Source organism: Anastrepha ludens, chromosome 5, assembly GCF_028408465.1.
Source record: "Anastrepha ludens isolate Willacy chromosome 5, idAnaLude1.1, whole genome shotgun sequence".
Taxonomy (NCBI): Eukaryota; Metazoa; Arthropoda; class Insecta; order Diptera; family Tephritidae; genus Anastrepha; species Anastrepha ludens.
In genome coordinates this window covers 59,957,759-59,976,039 of record NC_071501.1, presented here as the reverse complement: position 1 = coordinate 59,976,039, position 18,281 = coordinate 59,957,759, and the positions used below count along the sequence as shown (strand labels likewise).

General features: G+C 36.0%; 1 protein-coding gene across 1 annotated transcript in view; it reads left to right on the top strand.

Annotated features, from left to right (window-relative positions):
* The first annotated feature begins 1,459 nt into the window (after nt 1–1,459).
* Nucleotides 1,460–18,281, top strand: part of LOC128864733 (protein Wnt-10b) — an 80,129-nt gene continuing 63,307 nt past the window's right edge. The window contains exons 1-3 of the mRNA XM_054104485.1: nt 1,460–1,468; nt 16,212–16,391; nt 16,458–16,536. Coding sequence (XP_053960460.1) covers nt 1,460–1,468; nt 16,212–16,391; nt 16,458–16,536 — 268 coding nt within the window. The remainder of the gene's footprint in view (nt 1,469–16,211; nt 16,392–16,457; nt 16,537–18,281) is intronic.

The window sequence follows — 18,281 nt, the reverse complement described above, 5'->3', positions numbered from 1 at the left end:
GCCACTCGTGTGATGTCAGGGCTTCCCTATCCACCACCTGGGACGCGCCCGACGGGAGATCAGGCAACTCCACACGGGAAGATTCGACCCAACAAAGGGGCAAGGAGATAGTAAAAATTCACCAATAAAAATTGAAAACAAAAATCAATAAAATCAAAAGCAACGTTTAGTTGGCACATATCACCAAACAGCTTTATCGGCCAACTCTTATTTTTTTATTAGCACCAAAAGTTTGTAATGTAGATGGGTACATTATGATCGAATACAGAACGAGTTTGGAGTCTGTCCAGAAGCTTATATTTTCTCTCTGACAGCGGGGTGGTTGCTGCTGATGCTGGGCTGCCGATCGGTACGTCCGATATCGTAAACGCAGCCGTGTTGTCCGACTCCGAAGTAGCTCTATCTAACAGAATTTTTGTGCCCGCCACCCATCGCGACTTCTACTTATAGGTTAGGCGACTTTAGCGCAATAGTAGCCTTTTCAGAATCCTGGTTCAATTACTGAATTTTTAGGTAATGGTACTTGTGCAGTGTCCATTGCAGCTTTTCAATCCACAATTTAAAATAGACGCCACTTCGTTCAGCAGAACTCTGAATTCGTTGCCAGAAGCCCACGTAAAGCTTTTAATAACCAAAACAAGTATTTTAGATTTGAAATTTGGTTGCGAAATGTGTGTGTTGTAGGAAATTCACTAAAATCTGAAAATTGATTAAACTTGTTGTTACAAATTCTTTATAATTAATAGGTCAGAATCCAATATGGAATAACTTACACTTTTAAGAAAAAAAAGGAACTTTTGCGTAGGGAGATAGCGGTACAACTTAGCAAAATATGGCGTACACTTAGATCAGATGTGTTGTAGAAAGTACATAGTGGTTGAGTATTCTTCAAGAGGTATTCGTATGTTAGAAGGTAAAGGCCTAAACTTAGACGTATAAAACATTTATTCATCCAGGTTGATGTGTTTGATGGTAAGTTGATCCCGTTCGAATAAATATTCACTTCTTGCTGTGAACCCAATGCTTTGGAGAATATTATTTTGTCCGGATGGCATGGGGTAGGTAATACACAATTTAAAGCACGTTTTGCTGCTTTGTCGGCATATTCGCTGTCTGTGATGTACGTTTTACTTTTGGTGACAGGCTAATTAGTAATTGATGTAAACGGTATACAGGATCGTCAGCGATGCGAAATCTTTTTGCAGCTTTAAAGACAGTTAGACTGTCAGTGCATATCACCGGTTTTTATTGATGCCTTTACAGTGCCTTTCACAGTCAAAGCTGATAATATACCCTGCAGCTCCGATCAAATATGGTTGCATAGTTCGGAAGGAGCCCGCAGGCTGCAGTGTCGCCATTACTGTTTGTTACATCAAATGAGACTCCATTATCTTGTTTCGAGCCATCCGTGTATATGAAATTCCAGCCACTCTCGCAATGGATTTGTTACGCTATAAAAATGTTTCTGGTAAGTAGAGTTATTAGTTATTCCTTTACGCAGGATAGCTAATTCATTCACAAACACAAACATTAGCCTTGTCGATGTTATCTTTTCCATAGTCTTACTTACACACGAAATTAGAGTAATCGGCCTGTAGTGAGCAATTGAACCAGGATCTGTATTAGGTTTTGCTACTGGAACAAGAAAGGGTGTTTTAAATCTGTGTGGAATAATTCTAGAACTCAAGACAGCGTTGTAAAATTTAATCAAACGTTCTTTGAACATCACAGGAGTGAAGCGTAGCATTTGGTAATTTATGCCATCAAGTCCTGGTGTGGTGCCTTTCACAGTTTTAAGGACTGATTCTAGTTCATTGAATGTAATAGCATTTTCAAGGTGAATGACCAAACTGTCTATGCAGTCGGCAGGGCACGCGTACGAAGTATTTTTAAATTGGTAAATTAATTGTGAAGGAAAGTTCGATGTGAGCGATGCCTCGAAAATATACCTACCGAATTCGATGGAGATGTCCGATGGGTCGTAAAAACCGGACTATTGAAAGTTGTTGACTTAAGGATTTTCGGTGTATATGCGTTTTTATACTTTTCCAAAAGCTTCCGTTTAAGTGTATTGTGAATTCTTCAAAACTCTTACGTTTAGCAAGTCGTTTTTCTTTGTTGAACCGGGCATTACGTTTTTTATAATGTCATAAGAGTGGAAGTACAGAGTGACTTTAAGCATGTTCTCCATGCAGAAACTTTTTCGGTTCGCAGAGCGTTAAGAGCGGGTGTTCACCAAGAGACTTTCCTCGAAGCTATACTGCTTCGCGTAAGGATTTTTGAATCGTTATTGATATTTTTGACGTCAAATGCCGGTAGGCACTTCGTAACCAAAATTCTTGATACTTATTCCAGTTATCCTTTGAGGTGTTGTATTTTTTTAGTTTTTTTGTAGCAAGAGGAGTTTGTGGGGGATAGTGTGATAGAGCATATTATCTGTTGTGCCGATCACCTAAGATGAGCCATGAGGCGAGCGGATGTAATTGCGGGGAACATAATGTTAGGTATATATGCGTAAAGGTGGGGACTACAAAAACGTGTTGGAAAATAGTCTCCTCCCTTCGTTTTTTAGCAAGACAAACACATAAACCCATTAAAAAGTATTTGGGGTGTATTAGTCAGAAGAGTTTAGGTCAACAATCGCCAATTTGACAACAACAACGAGCTTAAAACGGCAATTAAAGCAGAATGGGACTCTATAGATGTAAATGTACTTAAAAAAATTGCAGAATCGATGAAAAAAATGTTATTTTGTGTCGCTAAAACAAATGGTGCTTCCTTAGAATACTAAAGCATTCTAGACGACAGAAAAAAAAATTTTTGAAATTTAGTTAAATTATTTTTACTAAACAGTGTCTTATCATCTTGAAACGCCTAGAAATAAGTTCATGCTATAGATTGTCTTTATGTATTAAAAAAAGTTCTAAATTCTGTAATGAAACAGCTTACTTTTGTTACTTTAATCGATGTGTAAAATTTTTATTTTCCTCTGAAATCTATAAATTAAAATACTTTGAAAAATTAGTTGTGTCTTATGATTATGGTATACATTTGTACCAGCGGTATCGAAAGGGAGATATTTTTGCCCATTATACATTTATAATTCTTTTCAGGTCTGAAATTATATCATAATTCCTAAAGGATTTTTTTCAATTTACCACAAGATAAAATTGTGTCCCAATCTTAAATTTTCTGCACTTTCGGGAAGAGTTTGATTTAAAATACCTATATATTACCTTACGTTCATAATTCCATCTATAAAGTGTAGTTCCTTTAGTTCCTTGCTTAAATGTGGATATGAAATTGCATCGATCTAAATTAGTGTTAGGTTATCATTAAATTTAAATCCGACCATCTGACATTTTCATGTTATATTTACATTCATCGCTAAAAATAACTCTTTTCCAGTAACGACTTCCTTTATTTAAGTACTGTTTTACGAAGCTGAGCCGACGCTTCCGATTTATGCTGTTTTCTTCTAACTGTTTGGCATCTAAATCCGATTTTCGAACGTAATTTCGCACTGTTTGAGTAGTAACACTAATCTCGATTCGCAGTTGTCAAATGGCAGCAAACTTTACAGCACTTATAGTAAAATGTTTTAAAATTTAGCGTCGAATAAAAGATTGCATTCGTCAATTAAATGGCGACCAGTTCTGATTCCTTACTTTTTTATTGATGCGCCGGTATTTTTATATACCTTTTCTATTTATTGAATAATAGAAACACTTCGTTTTACTGGTTTAGCATTTTTTTTATCAATAAATCGCGATACTTTTGGATGTTTATGATTGAATTTTTCATTTCATTGGACAATTCAGTCGATGTACGTCCCACGATTAAAATTACAAAAAATCGTTCTATATTACTTGCTAATTGAAAGCAAACGTGTACGAATATGAATTTTGCTCCTCCTCATCATAAAAACCAGCTGCTGTCGGAATCAGCTTAAAACTGTAGGCCCTCCATTTGTGGAACAACATCAAGACGCACTCCACAAATGGGAGGAGGAGGTCGGCGAGGTCTTAATACTGCGAAGACATCTTTACATGCATATATGCAAAAAACTCACGGTGTACCAAATAATGGCAAACTAGCAATAAATTCTAAATAATAAGAAATATTTCGATGTTAAGTGTTGGTCATAGGTGATGTCTTCAATTTCAGATTTGGCCGCTGCGTCTGCGCCTATGAATGTATTTTGTTTTTTTATTCGCAAGGCTTAGCATTTTAGATTTGGATGACATACGCACATATAAAATAAATTACTAATTAGAATACTGCTGATTTTATTAATATAAAATTGAAAATTATCTTTAATTTGATATGAATCAAACGCATAGTGTTTTTATATATTATTTTACATGCCATAGAGTTCTGTTACATATAAAGTGTGTCCCATAATTATAAGATCACGATAAATTTGCAAGTTTTGACCTTCCATTTTCAATTAATTTATTGTTAAACCGCGCTTTCTTCATCTTCACCGTCAAGTCTTGTCAAATTCGTTTTCATCCATGTTTTCCTTGGCGGTTTTTATCGCGTCCAATCGTTTTCCTCTTGTGTGGGCTTCACAAGGTATCATTTTTTCGTTAGCGCGCCTCGCTAGCATAGATATTACCATTATTTTAAAGAGTATACGAGTATATCTTCTGAATTTTTCTATAGTAATGCCAACGAGTCAACGGGCCGAGAGGGCCCGTGTAGCACATGTACCTAGCGGGGTAGAAAAATACGTATATTATTAAAATCTGTAATGTCTGGATAATCGCTCAGCCGATCAAGCCAAATAAGATATCAAATTAAAAGTAATTAAAATTGTCTCTATATTTATAAAGATAACAGAAAGTGTTTTTGTTTTTGGTAAAAATTTGAATATTTATGTTTCATAAAATATACAATATAAAACAATAAAATACAATAAATATATTGCAAATATATTACATAAACATTAAAATATGAATGAATAGGTAAAATGTCTAAACTTATAAAAATATAAAAATTCAACGCCGAAATTAGTTTTTAATCCGAGTTAACAGCTAAAAAGTACGCGGATTACATTAATTTTTGCACAGTGAATCTTCTTATTATATAGAATCTCTCTTGCCACCAAGTTCTACTTTGGACTAAGTAGGCAATTGAGTAGTAAAGTCCTCTCTCGACGAACAAAACTAACCCCGTCCTAACGTATGGCGCAGAAGCGTGGACGATGACAACATGAAGGCCGGCGGGCCAATTAAAAGGTCAAAAAAATCGATTTTTTTTTCCTGAAATCAATAGCTTAGATATTCAAGAACATGAGACACAAATTTTCAGAGTTAAATTCCAAGTATTTGCAGAGCTACAGAGCCGAGCGTAGTGCGGCGTCGAGCAACCGTGCGCTTATTGTTGTAGTTTGAAGCGCGTTTTCTCGGCTTTTCATTTTCACGATTTTACCTAATTTATGTACACGATTGCAAAAAAACTAAACGAGCTATCCATTTCATTCAAAATGCGTTATCTTCAGTATTGTTTTCTCTTCTATGTGAACTAAAAAAAACATCCAAAAACTTTTTTTAAGCGACTTTTTTACCCAGTTGAAGAGTTTTTTTTTCCTTGAAAAACCACTTTTTTTTCTACCTTCCCCAAAAATTCGAATTTTACGTGTTTCTCCCAATTTTCTTAGTGCACATCGAAGATAATTACATCAAAATTAATAATCTTTTTTTTTTTTTGTTTTCAGATGAAAATTGCAAGTTGTATCTTGTACAGAAGTTGGATACTTCAGTGGCAAGGCGCTCTGGGAATCTATTGATAACTCGGCTTACAATATATTGTTGGAGATTGTACAAATTTTTTTTTTTTGTTCAAATATATATTAAACTATCCCCAAAACTTCATTTGGCTAATTGTTTTTTTTCTCATCCTACAACGCTTCGCGAAAACTACTGAATTTAGGACATCTAATTGGCCCGCCGGCCTGAAGCGACACTTGGAGTGTTTGAGAGAAAGATTCTGCGTAAGATTTTTGGACCTTTGCACGTTGGCAACGGCGAATATCGCAGGCGATGGAACGATGAGCTGTATGAGCCTTACGACGACATAGACATAGCGCAGCGAATAAAGATCCAGCGGCTACGTTGGCTGGGTCACGCCGTCCGAATGGATACAAACGCTCCGGCTTTGAAAGTGTTCGATGCGGTACCAACTGGTGGTAGTAGAGAAAGAGGAAGGCCGCCTCTGCGTTGGAAAGATTAGGTGGAGAAGGACTTGGCTTCACTTGGTGTGTCCAATTGGCGCCGGTTAGCAAGAGAAAGAAACGACTGGCGCGCTTTGTTAAACTCGGCCAAAATCGCGTAAGCAGTTATCGCGCCAATTAAGAAGAAGAAGAAGAATCTTCTTATTAAAACCAACTAAATATTTCAAATATTTTGCAATGGCTTTCTTGGCAGCAAGCTCTGCAACTGTACAGATAAATATCGCAGAATTTCCATCTTTCGAAAATATCGTTATTTGGGAGCGTGTTATTGTCTGATTTCCATAAGTTGTGCGGGCTAACAACAACACGGGTACCAACTGGAATTGGTTCAACGGTTACTGAGTTACATATATTTCATCCGAAATTACAGCGCTCATTTTGTATTGTAGAATTTACACGAAATTAAAATGTTTGCCGGAAATGCACTCTACTTCTACATTTTTAACAAATGGACTCAAATAGTTAGTTACTTAAGTATCGCAGTTTTTGCATTTTCCAAAAGAACCGTTATATGGAAGTGGCGTAGTTTTGTTCCGATTTCAGCCTCTTCCATTTCCAACCCAGTCTGGGTAAAGTGTAACAAATGCATCAAGTTTCATAACGAAATCTCATTTAATTTCAGAGATAACGGTGTCTGACCATTGCTCCGTACAAGTGGAACCACTGCGCGATGATTTCACTGGTTCGCACCAACCCATTCGGCATAAATAATATACAATACAAGTTTCACTTTACATAACTACAATTGTATAACAATATAACAGCAATTTAACTATTTTTACATATTTATTTTTTTCTAGCATTTATTAGGTCGCTTGGACGAGTTCTCTTTAGACGTCTTTGTTTTTCCCCTTTCAAGAAGTTTGTTGATTTCTGCATTATTGTGTGTGTGTATTTTTTCAAAGTGCCTTGTTGTTATTTTTTTTTATTTCTTCGTCTACTGTTGCTATATTAGAAGTCCTATGGATGTCATCATTTTTCGTGTACCTGTCACACAAATTCGGTCAAAATTCGAAGAATCTTCGATTGTTGTCGTTGAATTTTTACTACATGAGACTTTTTAGCCGTTCCCCACACTTGAAGTCCATATAAACAGATTGGTTTAATCATAGTTTTGTACACTAACAATTTGTTCTGTATAGTAAGTCTGGATTTTGTGCTGACTAACCATTGAAGTTGCCGAAGTTTTTCTCTTATTTGTATGACCTTTTCCTTTGTGTGGTGATTCCAATTTAGTTTCAAATCCAAGTGAATTCCTAGTCATTTAGTAATTGGTTTTATTGTAATTGCTTTGCAATATATATATATGTATTTAAATATATTCCTTTCGAGATATTCGATTTCAAAGATTATTTTAGCTAGTTCAAGCCGGATGGTTCCATATGTAGAACTCCACGCAAGTTACTGATCGCCATTCACTTGGGAGTGGCCAGGACGATTCTTCTACATACGTTTCAAGCTGCAAACAACTTCCGGGATTAGTCCAAGTATCCTCTGGGCAGCTTCCGAACAGCTGTTCGAAAGCAAGCTAACGTGAGTAGGCGAAGCATGCCAGGATAGCTGGTTGCCGATAAAACTCGTAGACGTAGTTCAACAGTAGCGTTAAGATAAAGGTAAATAATAACACAGGTTTACAAATAATTTAAAACTTTTTAAGCAATAAGCAGATTATCCAATTCCAATGCCCGAAGATCCATATAATTTTTTTCTGAAATGTCAACAAAAAAACAGCTATGATGCCAACGAAGTATTTGAGAAGGTACTGTTTTCGAAAGAGATTTAAGATTTCATTTTAAACAGCTGGCGGTCATTAGAGCTTGTCGCATACGCACTTATTTTTTAGTAGATACGTTAGACTCGTAAGAACTTCTTATATTCGCTTATATTCAACTGCTCTATTATGCTTTGATTTCAATTTGCTTTAGTTATTATTAGATACTAAAAAATAAGAAAAAAAAACACTTTATAATTTCTAGGCCCCAACAATTTTGTTGCTGTTGAAAATAGGGCTGAAATCAAAAGTCAGGCTCCCACATTTTTCACGCTCCATTTTCCATACTCTAAATTATATGAATTTTTAATGGATCTCTGCTGTGGACTTAAATATATGTATATATTTAGGCTTCGACATAATTGAAACCAGCGATTTACTTGTTTATTGAACTTATTGGTCTTTTAGCATGTGATTGTTCATACACATGACCCACAAAGTCTGCGTTCACCCGAATAACCTTCTTAAATTTATTAAAAACAAAATAGAATATTATGATTAAATTGAAATCTTTACAATTTGTTTATTCACTACATTCCCAGCTTTTAAGGGCAAAAAAAAAAAAACAAGATTCCTCACTTCACTTTTTAGATAACGGGAAAATAATTTCAGCAGCATGTAAATGTGGTACCAAAAAGTCTGCGTTCAGCCTGTTTATATTGTTTATATTAATTTTTGATTGCACATTACTTCGACTGAATGTTAACAAAGCTTTGTTGAACATTTTATTTATAACTGCAGATAATTAAAGAACATGGAATGAAAGGGAAAAGAATTAAACGTGGAAAAATATATAAAAATATATAAATAAAGAAAATAATTATAAAAATGTGGAAAGACGGAAAAAGTTTTCGAAATATTGCAAAATCTATTGGGAGAACGTATTCCTCTATTCAGCGAGTTGTAACAAGTTTTCGGCAAACTGGAATTTTTACACCTAAGCCCAGGTCAGGGCGTCCGAAAAAATTATCGACCCGGGAAGAGCGTTCTATAATCAACTTGGCAAATGTTAACCCCCGGATTACATCCTCAAAATTAGTTGAAAACATAAATCAAACATTTAAAAAAAGTATTGTATTTGCGCTGAAACTGCCCGAAAAGTTCTAGCCATGGTAGAGTCGCCCGAAAAAAGCCTTTCATTTCTCTTGTGAACAGACGTAAACGCATTCAGTTTGCTAATGAGTACATAAATAAGCCTCCCGAGTTCTGGAAAAAAGTAATATTTTCAGACGAAAGTAAATTTTGTATATTCAGAATAAAAGGCCGTCAAATTGTTTGGCGAAAACCTGGAACTGTTCTTGAAAAGCAAAATCTTGTTGACACGGTTAAGCACGGAGGTGGTTTGGGGCTGCATGGCGGCAAATGGGGTGGGTCAGTTAGAATTTATTGATTCGACGATGGATAAATGGGGATACTTGAACATACTAAAACGGAATTTAAAGCAAAGTGCAGAAAATCTCGGCTTATCAAGAACATTTTGGTTTCAACAAGATAACGACCCGAAGCACACAGCCGAGATCGTTAAGCTTTGGCTCTTGTACAACGCTCCAAAACAGCTTAAAACACCGCCGCAGTCCCCCGATATTAACCCCATCAAGCATCTGTGGGATCTATTGGAAAAAAGAATTCGTCAGCAAGTGATTACTAGTAAAGAGGTTTTGCGGAGTGTCATGCAGGCAGAATGGAGGAAGATAACAGCAGAGGAAACAGATAAACTAGTAAGTTCAATGCCAAATAGGCTGAGTGAAGTCCTGAAGCAGCGTGGATATCCAATTAAATATTAGATTTAATTTTTGCATATAGCATATCATGTTTTTGTATTAGACTTTAAGACTGAACGCAGACTTTATGGTCGCTTTATTTACTTGTTACAACCATTATTCACCGTTAACTTATGAGAGGAATCTTGAAATTTATTTTTGTTTTTAAAACTTAAACATATAATAAACATATAAATATATACAAATTTATAAAAATTATAAAATCAGGTTGTGTGTTTCATTCACTAAAAAGTTATTGTAGGGTGAACGCAGACTTTGTGCACGAGTTCCGTTTCAAATAAATTACTTTTTTATTTCATTTGTGTAAATCGTGAGCAAAGAAACGCATTCTACAAAAGTTTGTTCCAACTATCTACTTCCGTTATTTAACTCCGTTCTGTGGCATTTCTAAATGGTTTCTCACGGTTTGAAACAGCCGCTAATGCATATATATAAGAAGCGCGTAGCTCAAAAGACGAACGAAAATGCATTTTAATTGGAATAAAAAAATTACTGCATGGTATTTTTACGATAGCGATAAAGAATTTAAGCTGATACCCATTTTGTTAACAGCTTCATAAGCCAGCTTTGCAGTAGGAAATCTCAACGCAATGCACAAATGTCAGTAAAACTGATAAAAGACATTGTGCTGCAATAAAAATGTCTCAGCATTCATTTAGTCGAAACTGTTTGCAACCAATCCAGCAATCTCACAAAAATACACTCTTAAAATCATTGCACAGTGTGCGAACGAAAACGAAATAGCTTATGAAATTTTGCCATATAAGAGATAAACCTACATCCTTATAACTTATGCACAATGTAAAAATAAATTAAGCTTGTATTGCCAACTACGGGCCCATTACATATATACATTCAGCATTGATGTAAATGTACACGAAAAAGCAATTTTTTTCGTAGTTCTTAATTTTCATAACGATCGCTATTTTTCCGCACGTATTTAATATGGATGGGCTACTGTATGTCGCATGCGCCGTTCCCTTTCAGTTGGCCAATGCTATTGGCATTTCGACTTCCATTCTGGTTCACTGAGTCACCTTTGGTCATGACCATTCATACCTTATGAGAATATTTTATACCCATACATATCTACAAACTCACACATAAACATGTACTTACGTATACGAGGATGATAGTGGATACTTCGCATTCTAAAATCCACTTAAGCCAAAGAGGCTAATAACTGATTGCGTATAAATTAACCGATAGTGTTTCGCGACGCATCGCTGTTGCAGAATGAACCGATACGTTATCAATATCAACTGGATGAGTTTAGATAAGCTTGTACACTTTACGAGCAATCGAAAGTGTAGCATTGCAACTAAAGTGGACGTGAAATCCTTTACTGATAAAGGCAACCATAATGGCAGAGCAAATACCTGAAATACTCACGGAATGCTTATGAATTGTATTGAATTCTCACTACTGGATTTTGGCCAAAGAGTGTTCCAACTTATTTTAAATATTAAAAGGGAGGCAGGTGATTAGGTTTAGCAAAATCAATTCATATTAATTGTTACAATCTTTGGCCTCCTGGTTTCGTTCTACGGAGCGGACAATCCGCACAATGTTTCATTCCACAACGAATAATAATAATACCAAAGTCTCTTGGCGCAGTATGCCTGACATGCAAATCATTTATTTTGGTGCTGGGCCAAGGGGAAGTTACAGAAAGAACTCATCAGCTGAACCACAATTTAGAGATCTACCATCGTTAATCATTTATTGTAAGAAGATAATACCATTTTCTTTATCCGATGTATCAAAATTGCTGATATGAAAGTTAAAATCTTGTGAAGGGTTTTTCAATAAGGGCGGGTAGATGTTGAAATGGAATAAAATGGCGTTTGCTGTGTGGCACGTAGCGCCATCCTGCTGGAACCACATGTCGTCTAGGTCCATATGGTTCAATATGGGCCATAAGAAATTGGAAGGGCCACCACGTATACCGAAAAATGGGCGCAATGCGCGCAACGTTTGCGTTAATGAACACTCATTTTGATAATAAAGTTTTATCATTTGAACGTGCTATTCAATCGTTTAACTTGCCATGATGATTTGGCATAAACAACTGAATAATTAACAAATGATTTGATAGATGTCACCAAAACAAAATGGCTGCCACAGGGCGCCAAAATCGACCCGCGCCAATTGAAAACCCCTTTATAACGCTCGAAGTGGTTCATTAAGGTCGTGATTTGTTTTACATGGAAAAAGTGGAATAAAATACCTTGATATTCGTTATGATCTATGGTATGCTCCGAAATTTATGAACAACTCAACACTTTAACCAGTAACTATTCGTCTGCTACTAGCTAAATTGTATTAGTTACTAACGTTACTGTATGGTTGTGAGTTAAATAGTCATTGTGATGGTGTGTGCCGCAGTAAACTTAATGTTTTGTTTAATAACATTACAAGATAATTTTACTGTAAAAAACGTTATGACCGCATTTCTGTTTCTGCGAAAAAATTGCTTTCGTATCTTTTGACGATTTGCTTATGTTTAAATGTTTAGTGTTACTCCAGAAGATCCCAGAACCTAGATACCTCAAAGATCGGCTGAAGCTTTTTAAATCTTGCCGTTCGTTAAACTTAGCCCCGATGATATTCTGTTGTTTGGTGACTGAACGTAAATACTTTGTGTTCTCTGCCCGTCTTCGAAATAACTTACTCCAAAAAATTAAACGCATAAAAGAGAGCTCGCCCTTCAAGCATAAATTGCTTCGTTACCCTGTCGAATATTGCTGAATGTACTCAAATGATTTCTCCTTATTTCAATATATTCCAATCAATTCCTACTCCTACCTTCCTACCTACCTCCCCAACTTCAACTTGTTTACCACTAGCTATTTTATTTATTTATTTTTGATTTTATTGTTAATCCTATTATGTATATACGATGTAATTATGTAAGTTATTCTTAAGGACAATCACTGTAAAAATAATCAATGGTTGTACGTTTGACTTTATTAATAAATAAATAAAACCAAATCAACAAACTTACGGTATATTTGGATAAAACATGTTCGTGTTGGGTTTTCCAAATACAGGGTGGGCCATATAGCGTTTGCTTTTTGAACCACCTATTTTTTTGAGAATCGTAACACAAATGACATGTCAAATGTGTTCATAATTTACTTAAAGGTTTGACATTTACGAAATGGGACGCTATACGCTTGGACAAAATTGGGAAATATTGAAAACCTATTTCCAAAGTGGTGAGTCTTCTTCATCTTTTGTGATTTTCACATCGGTGGCTACGTCAATAAGCAAAATTGTCGGATTTGGGGCTCAGAAAATCCACACGTTACTGTAGAGAAGCAAATGCATCCACAACGAGTCACACTTTAGTGCGGTTTTTGGTCTGGCGGCATCATCGGGCCATTTTTTTTCGAAAATGAGCGAGGAGCCGCGGTTACAGTAAATGGCGAGCGTTCCTGTGACATGTTCAACGAGTTTTTGTTTCCAAAAATTGAAGAGAATGACATGGACGACATTTGGTTACAACAGGACGGTGCAACTTGTCACACTGCCAAATTTTAACTCAAACTTTTGGCTACCGTTTTTGAAAACCGAATAACCAGCCGAAATTCCGATATCAATTGGCCGCCTCGCAGCTGTGATTTAAGCCCGTTGGGCTATTTTTTGTGGGGAGCCGTTAAGGACAAATGCTATACGAACCATCCAGAGACGATTGATGCTTTAAAACACGAAATCGAAGTTGCCATTCATGAAATTGGAACCCAAACAATCGAAAATGTGCTTAAAAATTGAGTTGATCGAATGGCCTACTGTAAAGCCAGTCGTGTCAGTCATTTGAACGATATTATTTTTCATTCTTAAATGACAATGTTCAATCTTTAAAATAAAAAAAAAATATTGAGTAGTTTTTGTTTTTATAGCCGATTCAAAAAGCAAATTTTACATGGCCCACCCTATATAAGAACTTGCAAAAACTCAAATATCCGCCATTGAGAAAAAAGGATGAAAACAACACACCCATTGGTAAGCCTCAAAACGCAACAAGTTCGATCTCCATCACCCAACTGCTCAGACACGCCTCATACTTTCCCTCGTACTCAAAAGTTGTAAAATATGGTCAACACAATACAATAAGCTTCCTCCTTCAGCCCAAGGTAGGTAGGGTGATTGTCGAATTGACACACTTAGACTTGTCGTAGATCCACTGAGATACCACTAGAACTAATTGGTCAGCTTCGGCTGGCACATTATTCAGTTGAGACAGAAGTGCGCCCATTTTCCGAATGAAAATGTCTGTTGTCTCATTATTTTGTTGTTTGTTTTCAAAACCTTCAACATAAATACGGCACGATGGCTTCGGAGGAGAAAACGATTCACGTAACATGCGAATAACATCATTAAAATCTCGACCTTTGATTTTACCCCACACCACCCTCTAATATCATTGACTTTTAACGAATCGACAATTGTAATTTTCGTCTACAGTATTTGCCGTTTACGCGAACGATTTTGCTATTCACAAACTTATGTTAACTAACACTGTTTAGTGTCTGTCTTCTTTTATTTACTCAAACGGAAAGAGAGTGGCATCTTTTTTAAATTAAATATCAAAATGAACGAATAGTTGTATGTTTGAGTGTTTCTTCAATTATATTTGCACAAACTAAATAAAAGAAAATAATGATTTATTTGAAATTAATTAAATTTAAATAATAAATGAAAGGATTGTCTACATCCCGGAGCAATCATCGATCCGTTGGTTAAGGGTTCACTATCTGCTCTCCAAATACTCAAAGGACATATTCGCATTTGCCCCGTTTTTGTTAATGGAATTTAAAATTTTTCATTCAAACTATTGTACTTGTTTTCTCGTTTCATTAAACCACGGCAAAATTATTGTCGTTTAGCTTGAGATAATTGAAATGTTAATCAAACAGCTGATTTTGTCTTATCGATTTTCGTTATGAGATGTTTTTTTCGTATATCAGTAACACAAGCTAAATTTTGTTAAGCACATCTCAAATGACGTAAGTCCATCTGTCAAATTCACTCAGAGCCGAATAACGGTCTGCTAGGTAGTAAATGGTTCGCTCGCTTCCGTTCTGGAAATTTCGATATGAAAGATGCACCTCCCTCCGGTCGACCTATCGTTGAAAAAGTCGAAGAAATTATGGAAAAGATTGACCAGGACCGTCACATAAGCTGTCATGCATCGCCAAGGCACTAAACATTCATCATCAAACGGGTTTGAACCATTTAAAAAAGGCTGGTTACAAAAAGAAGCTTGATGTTTGGGTACCACATGAATTGTCTGTGAAAAATTTACTGGACCGATTTAACATCTGCGATTCTTTGCTGAAACGAAATGAAATAGAACCATTTCTGAAGCAAATGGTAACTGGAGACGAAAAGTGGATCAAATGCGACAATAATGTGCGAAAAAGATCATGGTGCAAGGGTGGTGAAGCTCAACAAATGGTCGCAAAGCCAGAATTGACGCCTCGAAAGGTTATGCTATGTGTTTGGTGGGATTGGAAAGGAATCATCCACTATGAGCTGCTCCATCCTGCTCGAACGATTGATTCTACACTTTACTGTCAACAACTGATGAGATTGAAGCAAGCTATCGAAAAAAACGGCCAGAACTGATCAGCAGAAAGGGCGTCGTCTTCCATCAGGACAACGCTAGGCCACACACATCTTTGATGACTTGTCAAAAACAGGGAGAGCTTGGCTGGGAAGTTTTGATGCATCCACCATATAGCCCTGACCTTGCACCATCGGACTACCATTTGTTTCGGTCAATGCAGAACTTCCTTAATGGAGTAAAGTTGGCTTCAAGAGAAGCCTGTGAAAATTACTTGTCGCAGTTTTTCGCCGAGAAACCACAAAAGTTTTACACTGATGGAATAATGTCTCTAGAAGAAAAATGGCAAAAGGTGGTCGACCAAAATGGTACATATTTAATAAAGTTCATTATAAATATAAAAAAAATGAGTTGAAGTTAGACTAGAAATACGAAAAGACTTTTTCGATTACCCAATATATTGTAAGGTTAATTTGTGACTATAGCAAATGTTATACGTTTTAATTAAATATTTTGGTTTAATTATTATGAACATGTTTATTAAAAATCTAAACAAGAAATTAGAATTGGTTTAATTACATTAAAAGGTCAATTCTGCAATCTAAGGTAGAGACTTTTCACTTTATGCACTTATAATAAATTCGTTGACATTACATGTTGCGATGCATTGCTCACTTCATTATCTCATCGTTTAACTGAAATTGCCAGCACTGCTGCAAAAGAAAATAAACTTAAATGTGTAGGAAGAGAATGACAATTCTAAATTCTTATTCAGTTCAACAGTTCGGCACAAGAATAATAATAATTGACTTATTTATGGCCTATTATGTCTTATCTTCTGGTACTTAGGTACTTACATATATTATTATAATTTTGTATAGGTTTCATTGTTCACCTGATGGACGTGCGACTTGTCGCTCGGTGCCTGGATTAACTAAGGATCAACTTGAACTTTGCTATAAAGCCAGTGATGTAGCAAATGCAGCCCTTGAGGGTCTCGGTATGGCGATTCGTGAATGCCAATTACAGGTATAGAATATTTTCGATATACTATACTACTAAATTTATTTTAAACAACATTATCATAATTAATAGTTTCTATGGCATCGTTGGAATTGCTCATCCCTTAGCACAAAAATTCGCAACCCACATGTGTCAAATCTTCTTAAAAAAGGTGAGTAAAATTCTGAATGTTATCTTTACGTTATATATATTATATTAAATCCGAGAACGAAAAACTAACTAACATAATATCGCACATGCCCATATGCATTATATTGTTACTAATCCGCTAAATTATCTAATAAATTATCTTGTAAATTGATAATACGTATACAGCGCACTGCAATTAAAAAACCATTCATATTTATATTTGTGCTGAGATCCTCGAACTTCGTTGATCGCAATCACTTATTGCTTTTTATTCTGCTTTATTCTAAAATTGAATTTCATTTACTTTAGAACCGTGAATAAAACCAAGATTGTGTGGTGATGTAAGAAAAAATCCAAGAGTGATATGTTACTAGGTGTGACTTCTCGACACAAAATAGTGAGAGTAACTTTGTTCTAAACAAATTGCTGTCATAACCCCATTTACCTTCTGCTCAAATATGAACGAGACGTTATCAATAAAAGGGTCCGCGGATGACATATGGCCAAAATAAATTTTTTGTTTTTTGGTAGGACTTTTATAAGCTTACATGGCAAATTTCAGCATGATATGTCACACAGTTTGTTTTCTGTGCTACTGTAAACAAGTCAAGCTCGAGTGTGTTCTTCGAATTTAACGATGGAAATTCAAGTTGAACAAAGAATTTGTTTGAAATTTTGTTATTCCAACAAAATTTCGGCTTCAGACGCCTTAAAAATGTTGCAGACAACCTATGGGGACTCTGCTCTATCGCGTGCACGTGTTCTCCAGTGGTACAAATCGTTCAAAGAGGGCCGTACATCGGTTGAAAACTTGCCTCATGAACGTCGTCCAGCAACATCAGTAAACAACGAAAACATCGGAAAAGTAAAGGAAATTGTGGTTGAAAATCGCACAAATCGCAAAATCGGTTAACGCTGAATATTATTTAGACGTTTTAAAGCGTTTGCGCGAGAACATTCGTCTTAAAAAGAAGGAATTGTGGGACAACAAGTCATGGTTCTTGCATCACGATAATGCACCAGCTCACACATCACGTCTTGTTCGCGATTATTTGAACAAAAATAATATTAATATCGTTCCGCAAGCACCGTATTCGCCTGATATGGCTCCATGTGACTTTTTCCTGTTTCCCAAGCTCAAGTTGCCGCTCCGTGGAAAACATTTTGAGACAATTGAAGTCATAAAAGAGAATTCGAAGAACACACTCGAGCTTGACTTGTTTACAGTAGCACAGAAAACAAACTATGTGACATATCACGCTGAAAATTGCCATGTAAGCTTATAACAGTCCTACCAAAAAAAAAAAATAATTTTTTCCATATGTCATCCGCGGACCGTTTTATTGATAACGTCTCGTTTATATTTGAGCAGAAGGTATGTCACCTGATTCCTTTAAAATTGCTGAAAGCCGATTAACGGTTTTACGTTGCACGCTGCCCCATATACCATATGTAAATGTGTAATGTAAATATGCCTTGTAAATGCACGAGAGTTGCGGAGAACAATGGTTGATTTATTTACAGTGTGTCAAGTGCGAGCAGAAGCACACACTAATAATACGTCCCACCAAAGACACAGCCAGTATTTGCAGGTTTTGTGTTTGAGAGAATTGCAAACTATTACCACTGCGTGCTTGCCCTTAAGTATTGATCAGTCTTGAATTTGTTTCCGGCTATGAATTTGTTTCCAAGTCTCTTTAGGTAGTCGACATAATGCTTTATTTTGTTATTAAATTTTGGTGGACAGTATACAGCTGATATAGTCAA